This window comes from Schistocerca nitens, chromosome 8 (genome assembly GCF_023898315.1).
Source record: "Schistocerca nitens isolate TAMUIC-IGC-003100 chromosome 8, iqSchNite1.1, whole genome shotgun sequence".
NCBI classification, from domain to species: Eukaryota; Metazoa; Arthropoda; class Insecta; order Orthoptera; family Acrididae; genus Schistocerca; species Schistocerca nitens.
In genome coordinates this window covers 429,400,729-429,426,458 of record NC_064621.1, presented here as the reverse complement: position 1 = coordinate 429,426,458, position 25,730 = coordinate 429,400,729, and the positions used below count along the sequence as shown (strand labels likewise).

At 44.1% G+C, this 25,730-nt stretch overlaps 1 protein-coding gene across 1 annotated transcript in view; it reads right to left on the bottom strand.

The window, feature by feature from the left end:
- The window catches only part of LOC126199112 (myrosinase 1-like), a 225,047-nt gene that overhangs the window by 59,884 nt on the left and 139,433 nt on the right, over nt 1-25,730 (bottom strand). The window contains exons 5-6 of the mRNA XM_049935868.1: nt 19,746-19,868; nt 4,090-4,279 (exon numbers count right to left, since the gene is read on the bottom strand). Of these exons, the coding sequence (XP_049791825.1) occupies nt 4,090-4,279; nt 19,746-19,868 (313 nt within the window). The remainder of the gene's footprint in view (nt 1-4,089; nt 4,280-19,745; nt 19,869-25,730) is intronic.

Below are 25,730 nucleotides of genomic sequence, written 5' to 3'. Positions count from 1 at the left end.
GTAATTCTATCAGAGACAGCAAAGGACTTGGAAGAGCAGTTGAACGGAATGGACAGTGTCTTGAAAGGAGGATATAAGATGAACATCAATAAAAGCAAAACGAGGATAATGGAATGTAGTCGAGTTAACTCGGATGATGCTGAGGGAATTAGATTAGCAAATGAGACACTTACAGTAGTAAAGGAGTTTTGCTATTTGGGGAGCAAAATAACTGATGATGGTCGAAGTAGAGAGGATATAAAATGTAGACTGGCAATGGCAAGGAAAGCGTTTCTGAAGAAGAGAAATTTATTAACATCGAGTATAGATTTAAGTGTCAGGAAGTCGAAATGTGGTGCTACAGAAGAATGCTGAAGATTAGATGGGTAGATCACATAACTAATGAGGAGGTATTGTATAGAATTGGGGAGAAGAGGAGTTTGTGGCACAACTTGACTAGAAGAAGGGATCGGTTGGTAGGACATGTTCTGAGGCTTCAAGGGATCACCAATTTAGTATTGGAGGGCAGCGTGGAGGGTAAAAATAGTAGAGGGAGACCAAGAGATGAATACACTAAGCATTTTCAGAAGGATGTAGGCTGCAGTACGTATTGAGAGATGAAGCAGCTTGCACAGGATAGAGTAGCATGGAGAGCTGCATCAAACCAGTCTTAAGACTGAAGACCACAACAACACATTGTAGGCTAGAGCTCACAGCATGGTGAAAATATACACACACGCCATCGGAAACGGGAACAAAACCCGTTCAAGCGGTTGAGCCTCTTACGCCAAGGAGACCATCTCTGGTACATTCAGTCTGGGGGAGTGAAATAGGATGAAATTGTCTCCTGTACTGCGATGGACAGGCCATTTCAAAAAACACGAACAGCTCCAGAACAGGCAGTTGTCTCTACCATTTCCAAAATTCATACTCAATCCATCCAGCTAGATGCTTATTATTTGCTCATCCATTACCATCCCCTTCCATCCCTCGTGTAGGAGGATATGGACGCAATCCTAAGCTGTATGTTTACAGGTAACACTCTTAATGAACTCCTCTGTGTCCAACACCAACACCTCATCAACTGAACATATTTCCTAGAAATTTAATTAATGTTTAAATAAATAAACAATATATTGCTCGAAGTTATAATCCATTTCGTGTCACAAGATCCGTTTTTTCACGAGAGTTTTTTTTTCCATCGTACTGCCAATTTTATGCAGTTGTATTTATTAGAATTTATCAGTTCGGTTTCCCTGCCAAAATTTAGGAAATTCTTCCAGCAGAATGATACACATATAAATAAATGAATATAATTCCCAAGACATTATCTTACGTCCTTGCTCTCCAGAAGCTCAGCACAGGCTCAGTCTTTTTTCCACCGATTCACAAGTTGGGGAGGGGAGAAGCATGCGAGGGGCAAAGGGAAGGGGGGGGGAGGGGAAGTGTGGGAGGGGGAGATGTGGGAGTGTTGATGGCATCAGTGTGATATTCCCACATCTGCTCCCATGTAGAAGACAAGGTGGAGAGCTGCAATCTTGCACAAATTTGGTAACAATGCAGACTGTCCTAATTTCCATGATTATGAACAAGTACTTTCCACGACTTATGAAACTGTTACATTTGATAAGAATACAGTAATTTTAACACTATATCTTTTTTTCAATTCTAGTTAAGAATTAAACATTAATTGCAAGATGAAAACTGAATATCAGCTGGAATTTGAACACAGATGCCTTACGAGCTATGAGCTCTTGTTCAATGTACGAGATGTTTTTCACAGTAGCGAAGATGGACAAGTGGTCATAGCTCTTCAGATATGCATTCTAGACCCCCTGTTTACCGGACACCGTTTCCTTGTTTTAGTCCATACTACCACCTCTGAAAGTTGCTTACCCTACAGTCTTAGCAGCAACAGTACCAATACATGTATTCCACTGCCAGAGGTTATCAGAACAGTTTTCACTTGTAACTCTCGACTTGTTGGTTACTGGTGCAGGGACCCTTACCTCAAATTGATTCATTTATCCTTCTCCATCATCCTATAAAGTTCGTAACATCATCACAGAATCACCCTGCACATGGATACATTTACAGGCGCCGAAGCATGTAACTTTAACGCTCTGTAGCGTTGTTAAATGGCGTTTCCGAACATGGGTTCCTACGTAACACTTGATCTACTAAGAATCCTCTATAATCTCTAGAAGTGTGTAAAATTAACTGTGAAATACCTTGTATAAACTTCGCTTTACTAATTTATTTTACAAGAAGCTTACTCACTGAAGGTTTCTTTCTACACTACTGGCCATTAAAAATGCTACACAACGAAGATGACGTGCTACAGACGCGAAATTTAACAGACAGGAAGAAGATGCTGTGATATGCAAATGATTAGCTTTTCAGAGCATTCACACAAGGTCGGCGCCAGTGGCGACACCTACAACGCGCTGACATGAGGAAAGTTTCCAACCGATTTCTCATACACAAACAGCAGTTGATCGGCGTTGCCCGGTGAAACGTTGTTGTGATGCCTCGTGTAAGGAGGAGACATGCGTACCATCACGTTTCCGACTTTGATAAAGGTCGGGTTGTAGCTTATCGCGATTGCGGTTTATCGTATCGCGACATTGCTGCTCGCGTTGGTCAAGATACAATGACTGTTAGCAGAACATGGAATCGGTAGTTTCAGGAGGGTAATACGGAACGCCGTGCTGGATCCCAACGGGCTCGTATCACTAGCAGTCGAGATGACAGGAATCTTATCCGCATGGCTGTAACGGAACGTACAGCCGCGTCTCGATCTCTGAGTCAAAAGATGGGGACGTTTGCGAGACAACAACCATCTGCACGAACAGTTCGACGGAGTTTCCAGCAGTATGGACTATCAGCTCGGCGACCACGACTGCGGTTACTCTTGACGCTGCATCACAGATATGAGCGTCTGCGATAGTGTACTTAACGACGAACCTGGGTGAACGAATGGCAAAACCTTATTTTTTCGGATAAATCCACGTTCTGTTTACAGCATCATGATGGTCGCATCCGTGTTTGGCGACATCGCGGTGTACGCACATTGGAAGCGTGTATTCGTCATCGCTATACTGGCGTATCGCCCGGCGTGATGGTATGGAGGTGCCATTGGTTACAAAAAAATGGTTCAAATGGCTCTGAGCACTATGGGACTTAACTTCTGTGGTCATCAGTCCCCTAGAACTTAGAACTACTTAAACCTAACTAACCTAAGGACATCACACACATCCATGCCCGAGGCAGGATTCGAACCTGCGACCGTAGCAGTCGCGCCATTGGTTACACATCTTGGTCACCTCTTGTTCGCATTGACGGCACTTTGTTCAGTGGACGCTAAATTTCAGATGTGTTACGACCCGTGGCTCTACCCTTCATTCGATCCGTGCTAAACCCTACATTTCAGCAGGATAATGCACGACCGCATGTTGCAGATCCTGTACGGGCCTTTTTGGATACACAAAATGTTCGACTGCTGCCCTGGCCAGTACATTCTCCAGATCTCTCACCAATTGAAAACGTCTGGTCAATGGTGGCCTAGCAACTGGCTCGTCACAATACGCCAGTCACTACTCTTGATGTACTGTGATATCGTGTTGAAGCTGCATGGGCAGCTGTACCTGTACACACCATCCAAGCTCTGTTTAACTCAATGCCCAGGCGTATCAAGGCCGTTATTACGGCCTGAGGTGGTTGTTCCGGGTACTGACTGCTCATGATCTATGCACCCAAATTGAGTGAAAATGTAATCACATGTCAGTTCTAGTATAATATATTTGTCCAATGAATACCCGTTTATCATCTGCATTTCTTCTTGGTGTGGCAATTTTAATGGCCAGTAGTGTAATTTGCGTTAAATTTTGCAGCATCTGCGGGACCTTTGATGGTAATTTTGCCTACGTGTTTACACTGAAGTAAACTAACCAGATTAACGCAACAGCTCACACATCTTAATCATAACCCTTAAAAACGTGATATTTGACGAGAAACACGCTTCATAATGGGACTCTGAACTGAAGGTGTAAACGATATGTGGGGCTGTCCGAGCGCCAGAGAATTACAGAGAGATGCGCTTGCGGTTACCTTTCTGGACGTGGCGGAAGCGGTGGCTGTAGAGGCGGAAGGCTCGCGCATGCGCGATGAGCACGGTGCGCGCCAGCAGGTAGTCTGCGACGCCCGGCAGGTCGACGCGCGGCGCCAGCGCCCTTGCGTCAGCGCCCTGGTAGCCGCCCGCGAAAGTACACGGGTCGCTGAAGGTCGTCCACAGCTTCACCTGCAAGCATGCCGACAATACATGTCATCCAGATAAAAGAGAAGGTGGTCGCTTTGGAGATCTGTACTGTGGTGTACTGGTGCCAAGCAGTCACATGATCTCCCGCCACTGCCGAAAGTTAAAGCAGTGAAATGTTCTGTATGCACCAGTCCGTTGAATCTAATCTGTTTATCGATTCAACATGGAGATGTGATAAAATGTTGGAAAGGAGCTACCGTTTTTGGATGTGCCAGTAGCTACACCGTGAATTTAACCAATGTTTTACTTTCAACAAAGATAAAAAAAATTGTCATTCCCTGCACAAAAGTTTTATTATTCACGTTACCGGTGTCAACGGTTTAAACTGTCGTCTCCAGGAGTTTGAAATAGCCTCAGGTCACAGGTAGGCCTACTTCAAATAAGCATTAGGCCACAGTGTCCTAAAAACAATCGGCAAGAAATACACATGTAAAGAATACAGAACAAAAATTGAACAACTGTATGTATTGTATTGTATATTAACTGGGGACCTAGAAATGACAGAGAGGCTCCGTCCCCACAGCAGCCGCAGTGGTCCACAACCCCCACCCCCCACCCCACCGGCCCAGGGAACGTCTCACACCAGACGAGTGTAACCTCTATGTTTGCGTGGTAGAGTAATGGTGGTGTACGCGTACGTGGGGAACTTGTTTGCACAGCAATCGCCAACATAGTGTTGTTGTTATTGTGGTCTTCAGTCCTGAGACTGGTTTGATGCAGCTCTCCATGCTACTCTATCCTGTGCAAGCTTCTTCATCTCCCAGTAACTACTGCAACCTACATCCTTCTGAATCTGCTTAATGTATCCATTTCTTGGTCTCCCTCTAAGATTTTTACCCTCCACGCTGCCCTCCAATACTAAATTGGTGATCCCTTGATGCCTCAGAACATGTCCTACCAACCGATCCCTTCTTCTAGTCAAGTTGTGCCACAAACTTCTCTTCTCCCCAATCCTATTCAACACCTCCTTATTAGTTATGTGATCAACCCATCTAATCTTCAGCATTCTTCTGTAGCACCACATCTCAAAAGCTTCTATTCTCTTCTTGTCTACACTATTTATTGTCCACGTTTCACTTCTATACATGGCTACACTCCATACAAATACTTTCAGAAACGACTTCCTGACACTTAAATCTATACTCGATGTTAACAAATTTCTCTTCTTCAGAAACGCCTTCCTTGCCATTGCCAGTCTACATTTTATATCCTCTCTACTTCGACCATCATCAGTTATTTTGCTCCCCAAATAGCAAAACTCATTTACTACTTTAAGTGTTTCACTTCTTAATCTAATTCCCTGAGCATCACCCGACTTAATTCGACTACATTCCATTATCCTCGTTTTGCTTTTGTTGATGTTCATCTTATATCCTCCTTTCAAGACACTATCCATTCCGTTCAACTGCTCTCTCAAGTCCGTTGCTGTCTCTGACAGAATTAGTCCCCGCCCGGAGATCCGAATGGGGGACTATTTTACCTCCGGAATATTTTACCCAAGAGGACGCCATCATCATTTAACCATACAATAAAGCTGCATGTCCTCGGGAAAAATTACGGCTGTAGTTTCCCCTTGCTTTCAGCTGTTCGCAGTACCAGCACAGCAAGGCCGTTTTGGTTAGTGTTACAAGGCCAGATCAGTCAATCATCCAGACTGTTGCCCTTGCAACTACTGAAAAGGCTGCTGCCCCTCTTCAGGAACCATACATTTGTCTGGCCTCTCAACAGATACCCCTCCGTTGTGGTTGCACCTACGGTACGGCTATCTGTATCGCTGAGGCACGCAAGCCTCCCCACCAACGGCAAGGTCCAGTGTAGCTGAGGCGAAATAAGGGGAACCAGCCCGCATTCGCCGAGGCAGACGGAAAACCGCCTAAGAACCATCCACAGACTGGCCGGCTCACCGGACCTCGACACAAGTCCGCCGGGCGGATTCGTGCCGGGGAGCAGGCGCTCCTTCCCACTCCGGAAAGCCGTGCTGTAGACCGTTCGGCTAACCAGGCGGGCTAAAATTGAACAATAGTGAAGTATAACAGCTGTGTTAAAATAAATGTGAAACGGTTACACATGAGAACCACAACGTAACTTTGTTACGGAATTAATAAATAGAGTCACATCGCAAGAGAATACAAGCGATGAGTAGCAAGCAATAGACTGTCAAATCCCAAATCATACACAACATATGCGTAGAATATCAAGTGGCATATGAATTACTTGAAGAGAATTTACCATGCTTGTACATAAAGTAGGAACGCTGGTGTTCATAGAACCTTAATAAAAGTATGCACAGTGGAAGTGCTAGTGTCCATTGAAACTTACAAAACCAAACCAAATGTTTAAGCTAAGCACATAAACAGGCACTTAAACCTAGTATCATGTGTTAAACAAACAAGTACAAAAATATCAGTACATGAAAATCGTGCTAAATAAAAGCGGGTAAAAAGTTCTACTTTATTGTCAGCTGATAGTGGCGCCAAAGTCCAATGGAGAAACGACGATTCGTTGAACCTTTCAGTACCTTGTAGATGAGGCTGGGTGCTGGATGCTAGTCCGCAGAAAACCCAAGTAAGTGAATTGCAGGGTAGCCGCGCGGTCTAGGCCGCCATGTCCCGGTCCGTGCGGATTCCCCCGTAGGAGGTTCGTATCCTCCCTCGGGCATGGGCGTGTGTGTTGTCCGTAGCGTAAGTTAGTTTAAGTTAGATTAAGTAGTGTGTAAGCTTAGGAACCGATGACCTTAGCAGTTTGGTCCCATAAGACTCTTCCACAAGTGCCAAATTTCCAAATTTAAGTGAACTGCAAGTAGTAGGCTTTAGTCATCATTTACAGGGTGACAGTTATTGAAGTATATGAAATAAAATCGTCGTAAGTTCTGAACGGTTTGCGTTAGAAGGTTCAAACTGCACGGTTGGTCGCGGGGCATGAGAGGAATTAGCATGCGTATGCGCAATGAAGCCCACTTTCATTTGGATGGACTCGTCAATAAGCAGAATTGGTGCGTTTTGGGGATTGAAAATCCGCATTTCGCGATCGAGAAGTCTCTTCACCCTCAACGGGTGACTGTGTGCGGTGCAATGTCCATTCACGGAAAAATCGGTGCCATATTCCTTGATGACACGGTGACTACGGAACGGTACATAAAGATTTTGGAAGATGATTTCATCCCCATTATCCGAAGAGACCTTGATTTTGACAAGATATGGTTCATGAATGACGGAGCTCGACCCCATCGAATCTTCACCCTCAACGGGTGACTGTGTGCGGTGCAATGTCCATTCACGGAAAATCGGTGCCGTATTCCTTGATGGCACAGTGACTACCGAACGGTACGTGTAGATTTTGGAAGATGATTTCATCCCCATTATCCGAAGAGACCCTGATTTCGACAAGATATGATTCATGCAAGACGTAGTTCGACCCCACTGAATCAGGAGAGTATTTGATGTGCTGCAAAAGCACTATGAGGACCGCATTCTGGCTCTGGGGTACTCAGAGGCCACTGGCATGGGCCTTGATTGGCCGCCATATTCTCCGGATCTGAACACATGCGACTCCTCTTTCTGGGGCTGTATTAAATACAACAATAATCTCAGAACCATTGCTGAGGCCATCGACGCCATCGATGTTCCGACACTTCAGCGGGTCATGCAGAATTTCGCCACATCATAGTCAATGATGGCAGGCATATCGAACATGTCATAATCTAAATCCGAATATCTTTAGTGACGTTTGCATGCTGAATGAAGTGTGCGCACGCCGTAGTTTTTTTTCCATATAGTTCAATAACTGTCACCCTACATATGGGTTAGAGGAACGGGTTCTGCAGACAAAGTGGATTTGTAAACACGGGATGGGGCCTTTCGCACGCTTCCGTGTCGGCAGCTCAACTCCCTGGCACAGTAGGCCGAGTGCAGCCCACTTACTTCCGTTTTCTGAAGAATCGCATTCACCTGTCGGCCTTGTCTACAAGATACTGAGTAGCTGACAGATCTTCGCCTCTCCATAAGCCCCTGGCGCCACCATCAGCTGACGACAAAACATAACTTATTACCTGCCTTGTTTGGCTATCTTTGCATGTAAAGACATTTTTCATACTTTTTTGTTTGTTTAAAATTTCATCTAAGGTTTAATTGCCTTTTTTATGTTTATGTTAAATATCTTATGTGGTTTTACAAGGTTCAGTGGATACTAGCGCTCCCACTGTCGTAATTTCATTAAGGTTTTATGAACACTAGCGCCCCTATTTTGTGTGTAAATATGATAAATGCTCTTCAAGTCATCATTATGTAGATTGTCAGTCTTTGTATATACTCTTTTATACGTGTATTTCTTGCTGGTTCAATTTGGGACACCAACGTCTCATCCTAATTTGATGCCGGCTATAATTTGAGCCTATTTCATACTTCTGAATAAGACAGTTAAACCCTAGAACAGTAATGCGGAGAAAATGTTACATTGTTACTAAACCATCGTAAATCGTATTACTCCAAATTTATTCAAATGAATAGCAGTTTGAAGCTTATGAATTAGTTAATCACAATTCTAGATCTCCAACGGTGCACACACCAAATCAAGTACACAATGTCCTGTTTTATACCCTACTGCATCGCAAATTTCACTACGGTTGAAGTTGAAACTGGTAAAGTAAATCTAAGAAAATGTTCGTGCAGCTCACAGTTTATTTTTATCTTTGTTGAAAGGATAAACACTGCAGCTGCTGTCCGCAGCTCGTGGTCGTGCGGTAGCGTTCTCACTTCCCACGCCCGGGTTCCCGGGTCCGATTCCCGGCGGAGTCAGGGATTTTCTCTGCCTCGTGATGACTGGGTGTTGTGTGCTGTCCTTAGGTTAGTTAGGTTTAAGTACTAGGGGACTGATGACCATAGATGTTAAGTCCCATAATGCTCAGAGCCATTTTTGAACTGCAGCTGCTGAAGTAACGGACATGAACAATATTATGATGATTGTTTAGTACTGAAGATCTATCAGTAGCCATGTTTTCATGTTAAATTATGGGAATTACCGTCCGTCTAGTGATTTGTTAACTCGCCAACAAGACTAATAGCAACATTATTTAGTTGCAGATGACAATCTACTGGTACACAGTAATATTAAGAGGGTGTTCCAGAACTCAACTATGTAGAAAATAAAGTAATAGCCACGACAGACATAAACTAATTTAGGCATAATTTCGGTGGAATAATTAGCATTTGCAACAACTTCGCACCGTGCAGAACTAAGTTGCACGATTTGTTAGTGTATCAACTCGGACTATTGACGTATCTACAAGGAATGACGTACCCGTCGCAGCCACGTAACACATCGTAACAGGAGTGGTCGTAAAAAGAACCTAACTGAAAGGAGTCGTAGATGAGCATCAACCTTTGTCAGTGACAGCTGGCTTCAAACCCGACAGAAATCTCTGATGCCAGTGAGAGTAGCATTGTCTCAAGCAGTATGCAAGTGAACATTCTGAGGTGAGCTGCTCGCAATGGACATTTGTAGCCGGGTAACTTGCGAAAGCCCGTTGCTCACAGAGGCACATAGAGAAACAGAGCTCATGAGAGGCGTGTAGTGTGGTCCAACGAATTGCGATTTCTCCTCTTTTTGAGTTATGCTAGAAAAAATGGTTCAAATGGCTCTGAGCACTACGGGACTTAACATCTGAGGTCATCAGTCCCCTAGACTTAGAACTACTTAAACCTAACTAACCTAAGGACATCACACACATCCATGCCCGAGGCAGGATTCGAACCTGCGACCGTAGGCTGAAGCGCCTAGAACCGCACGGCCACACTGGCCGGCGGTATGCTAGATGTCGAGTTCATCGACACTCCAATGACGGGCTTAACCCACGATGTGTGCAGGGTGTAGTTCACACCAAAGGTGTTTTGTGATGATTTTGGGGTGTTTATTGGTAACATTAATGAAATAAATTAATTTCATGAATAATTCTGCCATTGTTGTAGATATTTTGTGAATAATACCTTCTAAGTTGCTTAATATAGTTATTTATAAAGTCGTTTCGGCTGCTACCATATCATATATTAAGTTATAGTCTATAAAACAGCATTCAGTGTCAATCTATAAAACCTGTTGAAGCAGTGTCAACCATGACTTAGGTAGTACACTCTTTCGGTGACCGTGAACATTCTCAGTGACCAAATGTAACCCTTTCATCTACATCTTCGAGGTTATGGTTTGGATACTTCCAAGATAGCAACAGCCGTGTCCTGGTTTAATGAACTCTTAGGTGGCTTCTCGTACCTCGACGGCCCTCTAAATCTTCCAACATTAATCCCATAGGAAACGTCTGGGACTATTTGGAATATTGGGTCAAACGTAGCAACCTACATCTTCGCAATATGGTGGCTACGGGATAAACTCATAAATGAGTGGCTTCAGCAGGATATGGCATACCTGCAGACACTTTTACTCTGTACTTCCCAAAACTGAGTTCATTATCAAGACTGGAAGCTGTGTTATACGGTGATGCCTCCTCGGTGTAACTAATTTGTTTGTCCAGTATGTTTACAAATATTCCTGAATATTACTGTGTGGTGATAAAAAGATCTGTTACACTTCTGTATAAGTACTCGAATTTTCAGTATACTTCGTTAATTCAAAAAGTTTTGAGACTGGATTAAAAAAATTAAGATGGTAGTCTTAACGCCTCAGGTGTTCTACATGTCTTTCCCCCTCCCCTCCCCTCCCCTCCCCTCCCCTCCCCTCCCCTCCCCTCCCCCACTTGAGTTCAACGAACAGAAGTTCACACAACCACATGAAACTGTCAGAAAAATCTTTCTTTGGCGTGTTGCTCAACTCAAGCGTTACATTAGCCTAAATGTCGGTTCTGTCGTCAAAGCGTTGGTCCTTCATGTGAATTTCTGCACTTTGTTCTTTTCCGGTAGGTTCGTACTGACAACACCAAGCCTCTTCATCCGCGATGATTTTCCCACAAAAGAATGGTCCGCATTTTCCATTTCAATCAAGAAACCGCACGCATCTACCTGACTTTATTTCTGTTCGGGAGTTAAGGTGTGCAGGACAAACTTTGCACACACTTTTTTATGCTTCAAATATTCTGGAGAATGTCTTGAATACTTGATTTAGAGATGCTGTTCGATTGTGATTTGTGATACAACACTCTAGCGCACACCCTCCACTTAACACTGCCTGCTCACAACTAATTGGTCGAATGTACATCTGTTAACAATTGTTAGTCCAACTAGCCACCACAATAACTGTGTTGACGTCGCTTACAAGCAAGGAATGTAATCTGTCTCGGAACTTTTGAACCGGACGGTGTAAGTAATAGTTTGCCAGTTGACAAGAAATCGTGTGTCACTTAAATTACAACTGCTGTAGTAGTCGGTATACGTGAGACTCTAAAGAAGTGAACGCTATATTCTTACATGGGAAGGCCACGACGTAGGGATCACAGATTTACTTCAAACTTTGACAACTTTAGTAGGCCATTAAAACACCACAATGTGCAAGTAGTAAAGTGCACTACTCTGGCAATTCCGAGAAAATCGCCAGAGAAGGGGCAGGCGGTAAGAAGTCATTGTCGTCAAGTTGTTAGCGTAGGTGCGCACAGGATAGACAAGAGACGAGACGATAGTTCGAATACCGCCAACACTCATTTTTTAATCTTTAGTTTTTTTATCATTTGTCACATTATTTAATTTATGTGGTATTCGAAAGATAATATAATGAATAAACATCCACGTGCATTTTCATGAAGTTGTAGTGAATTCCACATGTTGACTATTTAGTATTTGTAACTAAATTCTGAAGGATTAGGAACAGGCTTGGAAAGCCCAAGTCGAACCTCGACAAATAATGGTGCGAATGACGTTATTCATAATCAGTAATATAGTAAGGCACAATGTGCCAGACTACAAGAGTAACAAACAATTACTCGTCGGATGTGCTCTTGACATCACACGTTGCAGGATGATATTTGTCATACAGACATGGAAAACAAACTGAAACTTCATGCAAATACGCGTGTTTTTTATTATATTACTTCACAAATGCCATAAATTAAATAACATGACTTGTGATGAAAAAAATAGTTTCAACGGGAGGCGAGACGCCACGTCATACACGTTCGTATTACGAAGCTCAAACGCTAAATCACTTGACCACCATGAAGTCCGGCACCTACGTACAGTTACACAAGCCTCTAACAGACGTGTAAAACTTCTCTGCAGATTTTCTCGGAATTGCCAGATTAGTGAACTTTACTACTTGCACATTATGTTGTTTTAATGGCCTATCAGAAGTGTACGAAGTTTGAAGTAAATCCGTGATTTCAGCGTCGTGGGCTCCCCTTGTTAGTAGGCCTATATAATCCGGCATCACGTCGGACTGAAGGGTGGTGCGATGGTCTGAAGTGTCTAACAATATTTTTTTTTTTTTCAGAACATTTCAATAGCATTCAGGTGGATGGCTTCTGTGCGGCCATCCATAAGTTGTCAGTACGCTAAGACGAACAACATTCCTCACTCTCAAATCCTCTAACCTCGCAGTGGCCCCTCAATCATCACTCTGCCTCAGAGGCAAACGGCCACCATTAATTACGTTAGAGCTTTTCTTAGCCTCCCCCCCCCCCCCCAATTGATGAGATTTGGTGAGATGTGGTTGGACCCTCACGCATCCCTCCTCACGTCGCCGGGCAAAAATAAGTACAAATAAAATTTTTTAAATTTGTTTTAAACATTGATTAAAACACTTCAATAAAATCATGTTTCGTTTACAAATTGTTTTTAAAAAGTAATCAAAAATATTTGTTAAACACACCAATCCTAAGTACCGGTAACCTTCACTTGCTTTACAGATGAAAGACAACATTGTTTGCACCTTCCGTTGACCCGTATGATTATGTAGCTTTTCAGTCTCTTAATTAACACGATCACTACGAGAACTCTTGTCGGTGAACTTCAGCTTAGCTTCCTTCCACAAACGCTTAACTTCCTGCCCAATTTTGGTTCCACAAGGAACCGAAGTGCACAGCGACTGTAGGTTGATTAAGGAAGTTTTCTATGTGAGCAATCGCAGCGTAATCTGTGCATAGTTAAAAAGTCTTTAAAAAAGTTAACGGAAAACTATGACCTACTAGTGGCCGCGTCTGCACACTTTGTCATCATTTCCTCATCGCAGCAGAGAAAGCTGTTTTTCTAAGTATTATCAGGAATTCAGCACCAGTGCAAATTAGTATGTCCCTCAGCGAGGACCCCTGATTATTTAAGATTATTGATGGATCTTTCAACAACCATCGCATTTCATGATGCCACGATTTGTGCCCTATAGAACATGTGGAGATCGTATTGTAATCCAGCCAAATCAAACTCAAGATGCGATTCATTATCGCGAAATTGGTTGTACCTTGATTCCGAAATAAATGGGGATTAGCAGGTACAAAGCAGGCTCTACAATTTTTAGGAAGATTTTACTTCAAAGTCAAAAAAATTTAAGGTAATTAAGGAATATAGGAACATAGCAATAAGCAGGATTTCACGGTAAAAGTAAAGGAAAAAATCTGAAATTTCTTCATTGTAAATTAAAGAATTTCTTTTTCGTTTGTTATCCGACTTCAGACTTAAAACATTCTGAAAACTTTTGGAATTCGCTCCACAGATTGCTGTGTTCCTATCCTTCTTGCTGGCATGTGTGTTTCAACTTGTCAGCATGCCGCTTAACATACGCATTGTAAAGATGTTGGTACAAATTCGTGTTGAACACAATAACATCAGCTCTATATTCGTTGCAGAATACCACGACTGACTGACTCGCTAACATGCAGTGATTTCAACATGCGCGGCAGAAAACTTCCTAAATGAAATCTAACACTTGTGCGGAATTTCTTTCAAAACATGTGTAAGACATTCAGTTCAGATCAGAGAGGCCATAACGATTCGTGGACACTGTAATACCGTCTATAATTGGTTGGTTGGTTTATCTGGGGAAGCGGACCAAACAGCGACATCATCGGTAAAGGAAGGATGGGGAAGGAAGTCGGCCGTGACCTTTCAGAGGAACCACCTCGGCATTTGCCTAAAGCAGATTAGGAAAATCACGGAAAATCTAAATCAGGATGTCTGGACGCGGGTTTGAACCGTCGTCCTCGAAAGTGCGAGTACATTGTGCTAACCACTGCGCCACCTCGCTCGGTAATGTTGTCTATGGCTGGAAATGACTACATAAAACAAAATGTTATCCGTTGAAATAATGTCTATCCTCTTAATTAAAAAGCTGGCGTGAGATTTTCATTCCCAACCTCCCCCTTAAATGAGATTTGGTGAGATTCTCGGTAATGTTGTCTATGGCTGGAATTGACTGCATAAAACAAAATGTTAACCGTTGAAATAATGTCTATCCTCTTAATTAAAAAGCTGACGTGAGATTTTCATTCCCAACCTCCCCCTTAAATAAGATTTGGTGAGATTCTACAGACCCCCCCCCCCCCATTTTAAGATCACGTAATTAATGGACGTCCCTTTATCTCGCAATCGAATTCACCCACGTCAACTAGATTTAAGCACGCCTTAAAATGTTACTGTCACTGTAAGCATTTTTGTTTATTATTGAACAGGAGAACTACAGTTTTATCAAGCTCTTGACGTTGACATTTTTGGATTCGGCTGTTGATTGATAGATACATTTTAACATAAAATACGACTGCGAGCCGTGGGCCGCAGTTTGACGACCACTGGTGTTGAGTCTGTAGGAGCTAAGAGAGTTCAGTTAGGATGTCTTGTGGCAGACACCTTGTTTAAAGCAGTAAAGGATGTGGAAATTTTATGCGGTTGTAGCTTCAGTGTGCACAATTTAAACTGAGAGCATAGAAATATAACACACACAACGCAGCCGTCATCTTGAGTTACGTTTTGGTCACCAGATGCCTGCACATTCAAAAGAGTTGTGAAATGAAAACGTCGAGCTAGTATAAAGGAATGAACGACCAAGCCCACTTACTTACTTACCTACCACTTACGAGATTGTCCACACAAACCACGATCAGCCTCCTCCATCATTTTCGGTCTACGTATTCTTCACCAATAGTCCCATATTACTCGTATCCTCTCTGATCCATCAGATCCATCTCCTCCCTGGTCTTCCCTTTGACTTTTACCTCATATGCCTTGTTACACCACTTGTCTAGTGATCTGGCCTTCTCGACGCATTACGTGTCCATACCACTTCTGTCTCCTCTCTTCTAATCACGGACACAATGTCCAGCAATTTGTATAACTCCTGCAGGTCACGGTTTTCCCTTTTCCCCAGTCGTCTCCATCCTTCACTGGTCCAAAAATGTTTCATGACAGAATTCTAACCGGCCGGTGTAGCCGAGCGGTTCTAGGCGCTTTGATCTGGAACCGCGCGACCGCTGCGGTCGCAGGTTCGAATCCTGCCTCGGGCGGGGATGTGTGTGATGTCCTTAGGTTAGTTAGGTTTAAGTAGTTCTAAGTTCTAGTGGACTGATGACCACAACAGTTAAGTCCCATAGTACTCAAAGCCATTTGAACCATTTTTGTCCTTCAAAAAAGCAAAACCACTCAGCTACTTATATTTACAAGTACATGGTTCGGAATATTTAACGACCGTGTCCCTAGATCACATGTGCCTGCTCTTCCCCTTAGTGCGTTTCTTCTGCTTGCTGCAACCACAAACTATATATCAAGTTCTGTAACTGTTTAATTAATTTCTGAGTGAGGAAGCACACACACAATGGGATCACAAGTATCTGGTAAAGACCCAAGTATATATGCTAGCAGGAATAACATAAGCGTGTACTTCACCGTTCACAAACTTCTGTAATAATGTAATAATCGCAACGTGTAATTAATAAATTCAGCCACAGTGGTCTGCACCCTATTGTCGACATACGCATCTACGCACATACTCCGCAAGACACTGTACGGTGCGTGGCGGAGGACACTCTGTACCACTGCTAGTCATTTCCTTTCCTGTTCCTCTCGCAAACAGAGCGAGGGAAAAACGTCTATGTTCATGTGTATTAGCCATAATTACTCGTAACTTGCGCGAAATGTATGTTCGAGGCACTAGGATCGTTCTGCAGTCAGCTTCAAATGCCGGTTTCTAAATTTTGTCAATAGTTTACCTCGAAAAGAACTGTCATCTTTCTTCCAGTGATTCCCATTTGAGTTCCCGAAGCACCTCCGTGACACATGCGTGCTGTTCGAACTAACTGGTAAAAAATCTAGCAGTCCGCCTCTCAATTGCTTCGATGCCTTCCTTTAATCCAGCCTGGTAAGGATCCCAACAATCGAGCAGTTATCAAGAATAGATCACACTAGCGTCCTATATGTGATCTCCATAATAGATGAATCACACTTTCCAAACCGAGCGAGGTGGCGCAGTGGTTAGCACACTGGACTCGCATTCGGGAGGACGACGGTTCAATCCCGTCTCCGGCCATCCTGATTTAGGTTTTCCGTGATTTCCCTAAATCGTTTCAGGCAAATGCCGGGATGGTTCCTTTGAAAGGGCACGGCCGATTTCCTTCCCAATCCTTCCCTACCCCGAGCTTGCGCTCCGTCTCTAATGACCTCGTTGTCGACGGGACGTTAAACACTAACTACCACCACCACCACCACACTTTCCAAAGTTTTTCCAATGAACCGAAGTCGACGTTTCGCCTTCCCTAACACAAACCTTACATAGTCGTTCCTTTTCATAACGCTTTGCAACGTTACGCTCAAAGGGAAGGAAGAAAGGAATGTTGGGTTTAACGTCTCGTCGAAGTCGAGATCATTAGAGACGGAGCACAAGCTCCGACTGTGTCAAGGATGGGGAAGGAAGTCAGCCGTGTTCTTTCAAAGGAACCGTCCAGGCATATGTCAGGAGAGATTTAGAGAAATGACGGAAAACCTAAATCTGGATGGCCGAACGCGGGTTTGAACTGTGGTTCTCCCCAGTAAGGTAACCAATGCACCGTCTCTCTCGGTGTTACGCCCAGCCGGCCGCTGTGGCCGAGCGTTCTAGGCGCTTCAATCCGGAACCGCGAGACTGCTACGGCCGCAGGTTCGAATCCTGCCTCGGGCATGGATGTGTGTGATGTCCTTAGGTTAGTTAGGTTTAAGTAGTTCTAAATCTATGGGACTGATTACCTCAGATGTTAAGTCCCATAGTGCTCAGAGCCATTTCAACTTTTTTTTTATTTTTTTTTACGCCCAGACATTTAAACTACGTGACTGTCTCAAGCAGGACACGACTAATGTTGTAACCGAACAATACGGGTTTGTTTTTCCTACTCATCCGCTTTAACTTACATTTTTCTACATTTAGGTCCCTATTTTGTCGTGATGATCAGTTACGCTGTTTATTTACTAACATCTCGATCATTTGAAAATCGCTCTCCGAGTATTAGTTCTGGTTTGGGTAACTGATACAGTTCCTTGAAATTAACACCGACTCACACTGATCGTGCTAGTGATGTCGTTCACGACAGTACTCGTAACCATTTCACGAAGCGTTGACTGTTGATTTCGCAACACGATACACGAAAGAGTATCTTCAATCGTGAATTCTAACTACATGTAGTTTATAGATCTCTCTCAAACAGAATACTCACCAGATTATGTACGGGCTGAAGTTCTTTACTTTCAGAACCGTCACAGCGCGGTAGATTGTTAGGTCGACAACACGACGCACGAATACAGAATTTAGAATTATTAATAATAATTAATGACTCATTACTGATGAACTCTTATATAAAACACATAGCTGCTACAGTGAAGCCGGCTCCGGTGGCCGAGCGGCTCTAGGCGCTTCAGTCCGGAACCGCGAGACTGCTACGGTCGCAGGTTAGAATCCTGCCTCGTGCATGGATGTGTGTGATGTCCGTAGGTTAGTTAGGTTTAAGTACTTCTAAGTTCTAGGGGACTGATGACCTCAGATGTTAAGTCCCATAGTGCTCGGAGCCATTTGAACAATTTTTTTGCTACAGTGAAATTTCTATCCGTTTCTGGAAACGCAAATGTTGACATACTGTAAACCAAGCATCCACCTTTTCTCGTGTTGTGCACATCTAAAGCTCCTCACCATCCTCTCGCACTCACTATCGGCATTCTGTAAAGAGACAACTACGAAGGCGTGCTGAAAAGTAATGTGTACTAGTTTTTTATGTGAAAGCACTTAAAGATTTTTAAATAAAACAAACGTTATTAACATTCTACATCTTTATACTTCATGTCTAAAAATTTATTTCTCAAGATAGTGACCCTGGCAATGAAGACATTTCTCCCAACGAGAGTCCAGATTGTTCACACCGTCACTGTAGAATGTTTGGTTTCCTTGACGAGGCCACGACCTCACCTCTGCTTGCGTGGCTTCATCACTATCAAAGTGAAGTTCTGAAAGGTGTTCTTTAAGTTTTGGAAACCGATGAACCTCGGATGGGGGCAAGTCGGGACTGTATGGACAATGACTGATGACAGTGAACGCAAGTATGTCGCAGCGCACGTGTGTGGTCTGGGAATGTGATGCTGAAGAGTGCTCCCTGTGAGGACGAGCTCTTCTAATCCGAAACTCTGTTACAGCACGCAGTTTCTCACGCTACAATACGGTGCCCTCTAGCGGCAGGGGGCTGCAGATATGTAACAGGAAGAAGCGGCTTATAAGGCGCTTGTTCGCCCGATTCTTGAGTGTTGTTCATCTATCTGGGATTCCACTCAGGTAGGACTGATTGAGGAGGTAGAGAAGATCCAACGAAGAGCGGCGCGTTTCGTCACGGGATCGTTTAGCTGGCGAGAGAGCGTCACGGAGATGCTAAACAAACTCCACTGGCAGACGTTACAAGAGAGGCGTTGTGTGCATCACGGAGAGGTTTACTATTGAAATTTCGGGACAGCACTTCTCAGGAGGTGTCGGACAACATATTACTTCCCCCTTTTCCCTTTCTTCCCTCCCCCCCCCCCCCCCATCCACACACATACATCTCGCTTGTTGACCACGAGGAGAAAATTCGACAAATTAGGGCCAATATAAAGGCTTACCGACAGTCAATCTTCCCTCGCACTATTCGCGAGTAGAACAGGGTTGGCGGGATCAGATAGTGGTACCGAAAGTACCTTCCGCCACACGCCATTAGGTGGCTTGAGGAGTTCAATGCAGATGTAGATGAATAAAGATGTAGAATGTTGATGACGTTTGTTTTATTTTAAAAGTCTTAAGAGTTTTTACAAAAAAAATTGAAGGCATTACTTTTCAGCACACCCTCGCCTCACCTGTGAGGCAGGCAAGGTACTACAGTATACTTACACACCGAAATGAGTAGTTAGTGTATACTAAATGATGAAATTTAAAAAAAGCCATTTTAAAAATTAAACAGCAGGAGATGACAATGTGGCTTTAAGAATTGGTGATAGAGTATTATAAGTGGATCAGGAAAGAATACAAATGTTAAAACTATACAAGAACAAACCCTGTCGCCGAATTTCTCGAAGAGCAGCTCAGCGTAGTCGACGAAGTAGTCGGCGAGCACCGGGTTGGCCCAGCCGCCGAGGTCCTGCAGCTTCTGCGGCAGGTCCCAGTGATACATCGTTACCTGCGGGCAGACACGGCGGCCGCTTACATTTCCGCTCGTTATTGTAACAAAAGGCGCACGGTCGCCGCTAAGACATTTCCGACGCTCTGGTATCGCTGCGCACGATAATCCTGCTCGTTCCTTCTACTCACACACTGCACTCTTTTCCATAGACCGGACGAACTGAGTGACAAGACGTACCAGCAACTTACACGCATCAGCTGTAATGTCACACCTCTCTTAATTGGCACTATGCTCTACTATAAAGTGTAGTCCAACACCAACCTAGTGTGCACCAGTTTAGCTCAAGAAGCACTGTGCAGCTGCTGCAACTGTGACGTCCAAGCGGATGAATACTTTAATATATTGTGTGGTCAAAACAGAAAGACTTAAATCAAGTGTGGTATTTTGGTAAACCTAATAATGAAATCCGTATGCTATTTACATAGCGTATCCACAGTATCAGTGTAAATTTCATACCCAAGGCTTCAGTTTGTACGTAACGGCCCCATTCCGATATCAATACGCCAGTAACGTGTATCTGTGGTAGTTATAGTGCATTCTTTACTGCAATTTGCAAAACTGTATAGAATATATGAGTTTAAAGACTAGCCTTTACCCAGCAGTTTCGCTCGCTTAAACATTCGACTCATATATTGCACACATCGCCTCCTCTGTCCACCTTATCCCCCCACCCCAAACCGTCCATCTCCTCCTCCAGACCCTCACTGTCTCTCCATAGCCTCCTTCCCCTCTATGTCCCTTTCTGGCTGTCCCTTCAAGCATATCTCCTTCCCCCACCCTCTATCCATATCTTTTTTCCCTCCCCTCCCTGTACTACTCTTCTTCCCCTATTTCGCCCACTCCTCCTCCCCCCTCTCTCTGCCTACCTCTTCCTCCCTGCATCTTTGCCTATCCCCTCATGTCCTTTTCTCTCTCTGTCCATCTCCTCCCCATCAACTCTCCCTACTCCATTTCTCCATGTCGATTCCTCCTCCCCCTTCTCTCTTTGTCCATCTCATCCTCTTCTACTCCCTAGCTACCTCCTCCTGCTCCTCCCATTACACCTCCTACTCCCCACCTCAACCTCTACATCTTCTCCATCCCCTCTCTCCCCACCAATCTTCTCCTACCTACTCTCCCCATCTATCTTCTCCTCCCATATCTTCTCCTCCCATTACTCTTCTTTTTCCCTCTCTTTCCCTCTCTCTGTCCATCCACTCCTTCTCCTCTCTCTCTGTCTGTCCACATCTTTCCCCTCTTTGTCCATTCCCCCTACTGTATCCCTCTGTCCTTTTCCATCCCCTCTGGCCCCTCTGCATGTCCCTCCCCTCTTCTGTCCATCTCCTACTTTTCCCAGCATTTCCATACACATGTAGTCTATAAAACAGGACAATACTATTGCCACAGCAGGATCGTTGTGTCAGGCAATGTACACATCAAGGTCTTGAAAACAGTTTTTTCTGCCCCTGACATGTAGGCTACTCTCCAAAAGTAGTTGATAACGAATGCTTGTACCACACTAATACAAAACACCTGTAATGCAATGCAGCCTACATGTCAGGGGATGGAAAACCATTTCCTGCTCCCGATGTGTATAACATACTGCAAAGCAGGTCACTAACAGAGGCTCATACTCTTCTCACATAACATGTCTGTCATGCAGGGAACCAGTATACCACAGGTCGGCGAAAACACATTTTTCTCTGTATCTCTGCTCCTAGAGAGTATAGCCCCTTCTCGTCCTTTCTACCCGCACACTGCACTCTTTGATTTTATCCATACGGGATGAGAGGTCGTGGTTGTGAATGTCAATGTTAAAAAATTTATCGGCTCAACCACTTGTTTGAGCGATAAATGTTTTAACACTGCACTCTTTCCTATTGACTGGACAAACTGAGTGCCACAACATACCCGCAACTTACACACACTGGCTGTAATGTCACACCTCTCTCAATTGGCACAGTATGACGGTTCCAACACTAATCCAGTGTGCACCAGCTTAGCTCAAGAAGCACTGTGCAGCTTGTTGTTTCTGTGCCAAATGTGGTTGAAACTGATCCAGTGGTTTGGGTGGGGATCCAAAACACATGCACATACACACACATACACACACACACACACACACACACACACACACACACACTGTTTTATAAGAATACACAATGCTGGCTTTCACAGATGGTATGTGTGACCTTGGTGATTTTTATTTTATGGGCATTAGGCTATCGTCCACGGCATATTTCTGCATTTAAAATTTCGTCTCCTAATGCTGCAGTCATCATCAGAGGCTATAAGAATTCAGATAGCATTTTCAAACTAAAACAAGCTCAGCAAGCCGAAGTGTTTATAAGTATCCATATAACAGTCAGTTTGTGACATCATAAAACCTCAAAACATGTTGTGGAGCTTGTAGTGGAAAATACTTGGCGCTTTTGCCTCATTTAACACCTAGGTTCACAAGTTGTCTAATTTAAATCGTCCTTCTTTTCTGTTAAAGCGATTTCCGTGCTTCTGAATTTCCATGGCTTCTGTGTATAGGGCTACCTGAGAAAAAAAGTTACGTACACAAGAGAGGAGGAGGAGGAAATAAAATAGAAATTTGCATGTTGAAAGGAAATGTGGTGTTACTTCAGTGATTGCAAATTCTAGTCAAATTTACAAAGACCTTGGCTGCCAGCAGGTCATAGTTTCTGGTTAGCATTGTTGATTCTCGATAACGGAGGCCCATGTTCGATTCATGATCGAACTGGGGATCGTCTCCACTCAGATCTCGTTGTATGTGTTATCATCATTTCATCTCCATCAACGTGTAATTCGCTGAAGTGGCGTAAAAAAAATGGCTCTGAGCACTACGGGACTTAACATCTGTGGTCATCAGTCCCCTAGAACTTAGAACTACTTAAACCTAACCTAAGGACATCACACACATCCATGCCCGAGGCAGGATTCGAACCTGCGACCGTAGCAGCCTCGCGGTTCCGGACTGAGCGCCAGAACCGCTAGACCACCGCGGCCGGCGAAGTGGCGTCAAACAGAATGACCTGCACCAGCGGCCCAACATCCCAGATGGTGCCCCCTGGCCAGTAATGCAACAAGCACACTCACTGATACAAAGAACTTGGCAGTGTGAGATCACTTATCACTATGACGTTATACACCCTCTGGTGTGGTGGAATGCACTGATTCGTTTGGGAAGAGTATCATAAAAAGCGATTGTATCATCGCCTGATGCAAGCTGGCGCAAACTGTTGTAAATGCTCCTTGATATCCTCGACACTGGGCCTGGGACAAAGTTAATGTTCGAGCTGGTCTCACACACATTCTATTGGGGACAGATCTGGGAATCTTACTGACCACAGGAACACCTCAGCAGTTCATAGAGACACGTGCCAAGTGGGAACAAGCACTGTCCTGTTGGAAAACGGCACCACGATACTGTCGTACGAGAGATGATACATAAGTATCAGTAGTGCCGACAGAGTCCCCCCAATCACTACCATCCATGACCTGAAGTCATACCCGACAGGTCTCCACACCACGTCACCAGGAGTAACAGCACTGTGCTAGTCTCTGACCAATGATGAGTCCACCGGGACTGTGACGGTGAGTATTCCTCCCCTCAAATTTCTCATGAAGTCCAACATTGGGACCCTGTCACATCCAAGTGCCCTCTAGCAGCCGTTCTACCTTTCACACAGAATTTCAATTCTAATCATGTACATATCTGCCATCGGTGTGTACATGTATGAAGTTACATTTGAGATGCGACCATGTTTTCTGGCACTTCACTTTTTCTGTCAGGCAGCTTAGTAATGATTGGAGCTTAATAAAACCATGTAATCGGAGAAACGAGTTGGTATTTTGCTAGTCCCTGCACACTATGTGCTACTGCCGATTTATCTGTATTTCTGAGACTACAATTGGTACTGATTTACTTAAGGTGAGTGTTAATACTTCTTCTTGTGGTTCCTGTTTACACATGAGCGTTTCGTGAAATTGTGTAAATGGTTCTACTTGCTAAACTTTTTTATGTTTGAAACTGCTACCTGAGTCTTTGCAGCCTCTGATGATATGTCCAGCATTTGGATAGGAAACGTTAGGCACACAAAATGCCTTGAAGTACGGACTATCGTCCATAAAACAAAAATCGAAGTATACATGTTAACTTTTGTTAAAACTGACAGTACAAAAGCGAATTTTGTTGATCTGTTTTATATAATACACCACAAGTAAGTCCCATTTGTTGTTTACAGCGTTGTATCAGAACACGAAGTTTTCAAAGAGCGCACTTGAAGTTTGAAAGAAAGTGAAATGTGCATAAATATTTCAATATGTATTACAAATACAATAAATAATTTACATTATACAAGACAATTTAATCTTCAAACAAATACTTTACTTACATATTTTACAGAAATAATCATCTATTCTTGCCAGTGTTTGAAATTAAGCGTGGATGTTAGTATTACAGGTTACAAAATATAACTAAGTTACATTCTCGGAGAGAAAAAACGACGTACCACGAATGAATTATCCGAATGGAAATGTGAGGAACATGTACAGACAAAAATATGATTACGACTTTTGAAAAATGGGATCATTTATTCAAGATATAGAGAGCTTCACAAATTGAGCAAGTCCACCTCTGGTCCTAATGCAAACAGTTATTCGGCTTGGTATTGATAATAGGGCCGCTGGGTGTCCTCCTAAGGGATGTCGGACCAAATCTGTCCAACTGGCGCGTCAGATCGTGAAAACTGCCGAGCTAGTTGCAGGGCCCTACCCATAAAGCTCCGAACGTTCTCGTTTGAGGAGAGATAAGGTTCAAAAACGGTTCAAATGGCTCGGAGCACTATGGGACTTAACATCTGATGTCATCAGTCCACTAGAACGTAGAACTACTTAAACCTAACTAACCTAAGGACATCACACACATCCACGCCCGAGTAGGATTCGAACCTTACCGTAGCGGTCGCGCGGTTCCAGACTGAAGCGCCTAGAACCGCTTGGCCACAGCGGCCGGCGAGAGATAAGGCTACCTTGCTGGCCGAGGTAGTGCTTTGCAAGAATGAAGACAAGCTGTAGAAACTCTCGTCGTGTGCAAGTGGGCTTTATCTTGCTGCAATATAAGCCCAGGATGGCTTCCTATGCAGAGCAACAAACCGGGGCGTAGAATATCGTCAACATATAGCCGTGCTGTTCCGCAGATGCCAACCAAGGCAGTCCCACTACGTAAAGAAAGGCCATCCCACGCCACCACTCCTGGGTGTCGGGCTGTATGGTGGGCAACAGTCAGGTAAGTATCGCACTGCCGTCTGGGGCCTCATCAGAAACGTCTTCGGCCTAGAATCTCATTGACTCAAGTAGAATTGTATTCGGTGATGATTCCCGCTTCAGAGAGCCCCGGTAACCAGGATGGACGTGTTCGGAGACACCCCAGACAGTTGTGGGATACTAACATTGAGCCGTGCTGCGGCTCGCATTGTGCTGTTGGTAGGTTTCCACCCTCTGTTGGAGGCCAGACGGTATCGTTTAGTTGGCATGGTTGCAGTTGTTTGTATTCTTCTCTTGTTGACTGGCGCCACTCGGTTTCGCAAGCGTTGCCTGTCCGCTGGTGGCAGCAAGGGCGGTTATCGATATGTATTAACTGTTGCCCTATCTTTGGGGCGACGTCATTGTTTTTCTGGGTCTTGTGAGTGGGCCAGTTCAGTTGGGGGACTCAGTAGGAGCCAGGTCCGCGCAGTGAGAGAACAAGCCGGGACCGCTGGCGGCACGTATGGACTGCCAGATGGAAGGGCTGTGGTGACGAGGGTGCACAACCTCACCGTAACCCAGATCCAGCAGGCTTTAAGATGAGTGCATTTCCGCTCTAAACACAGT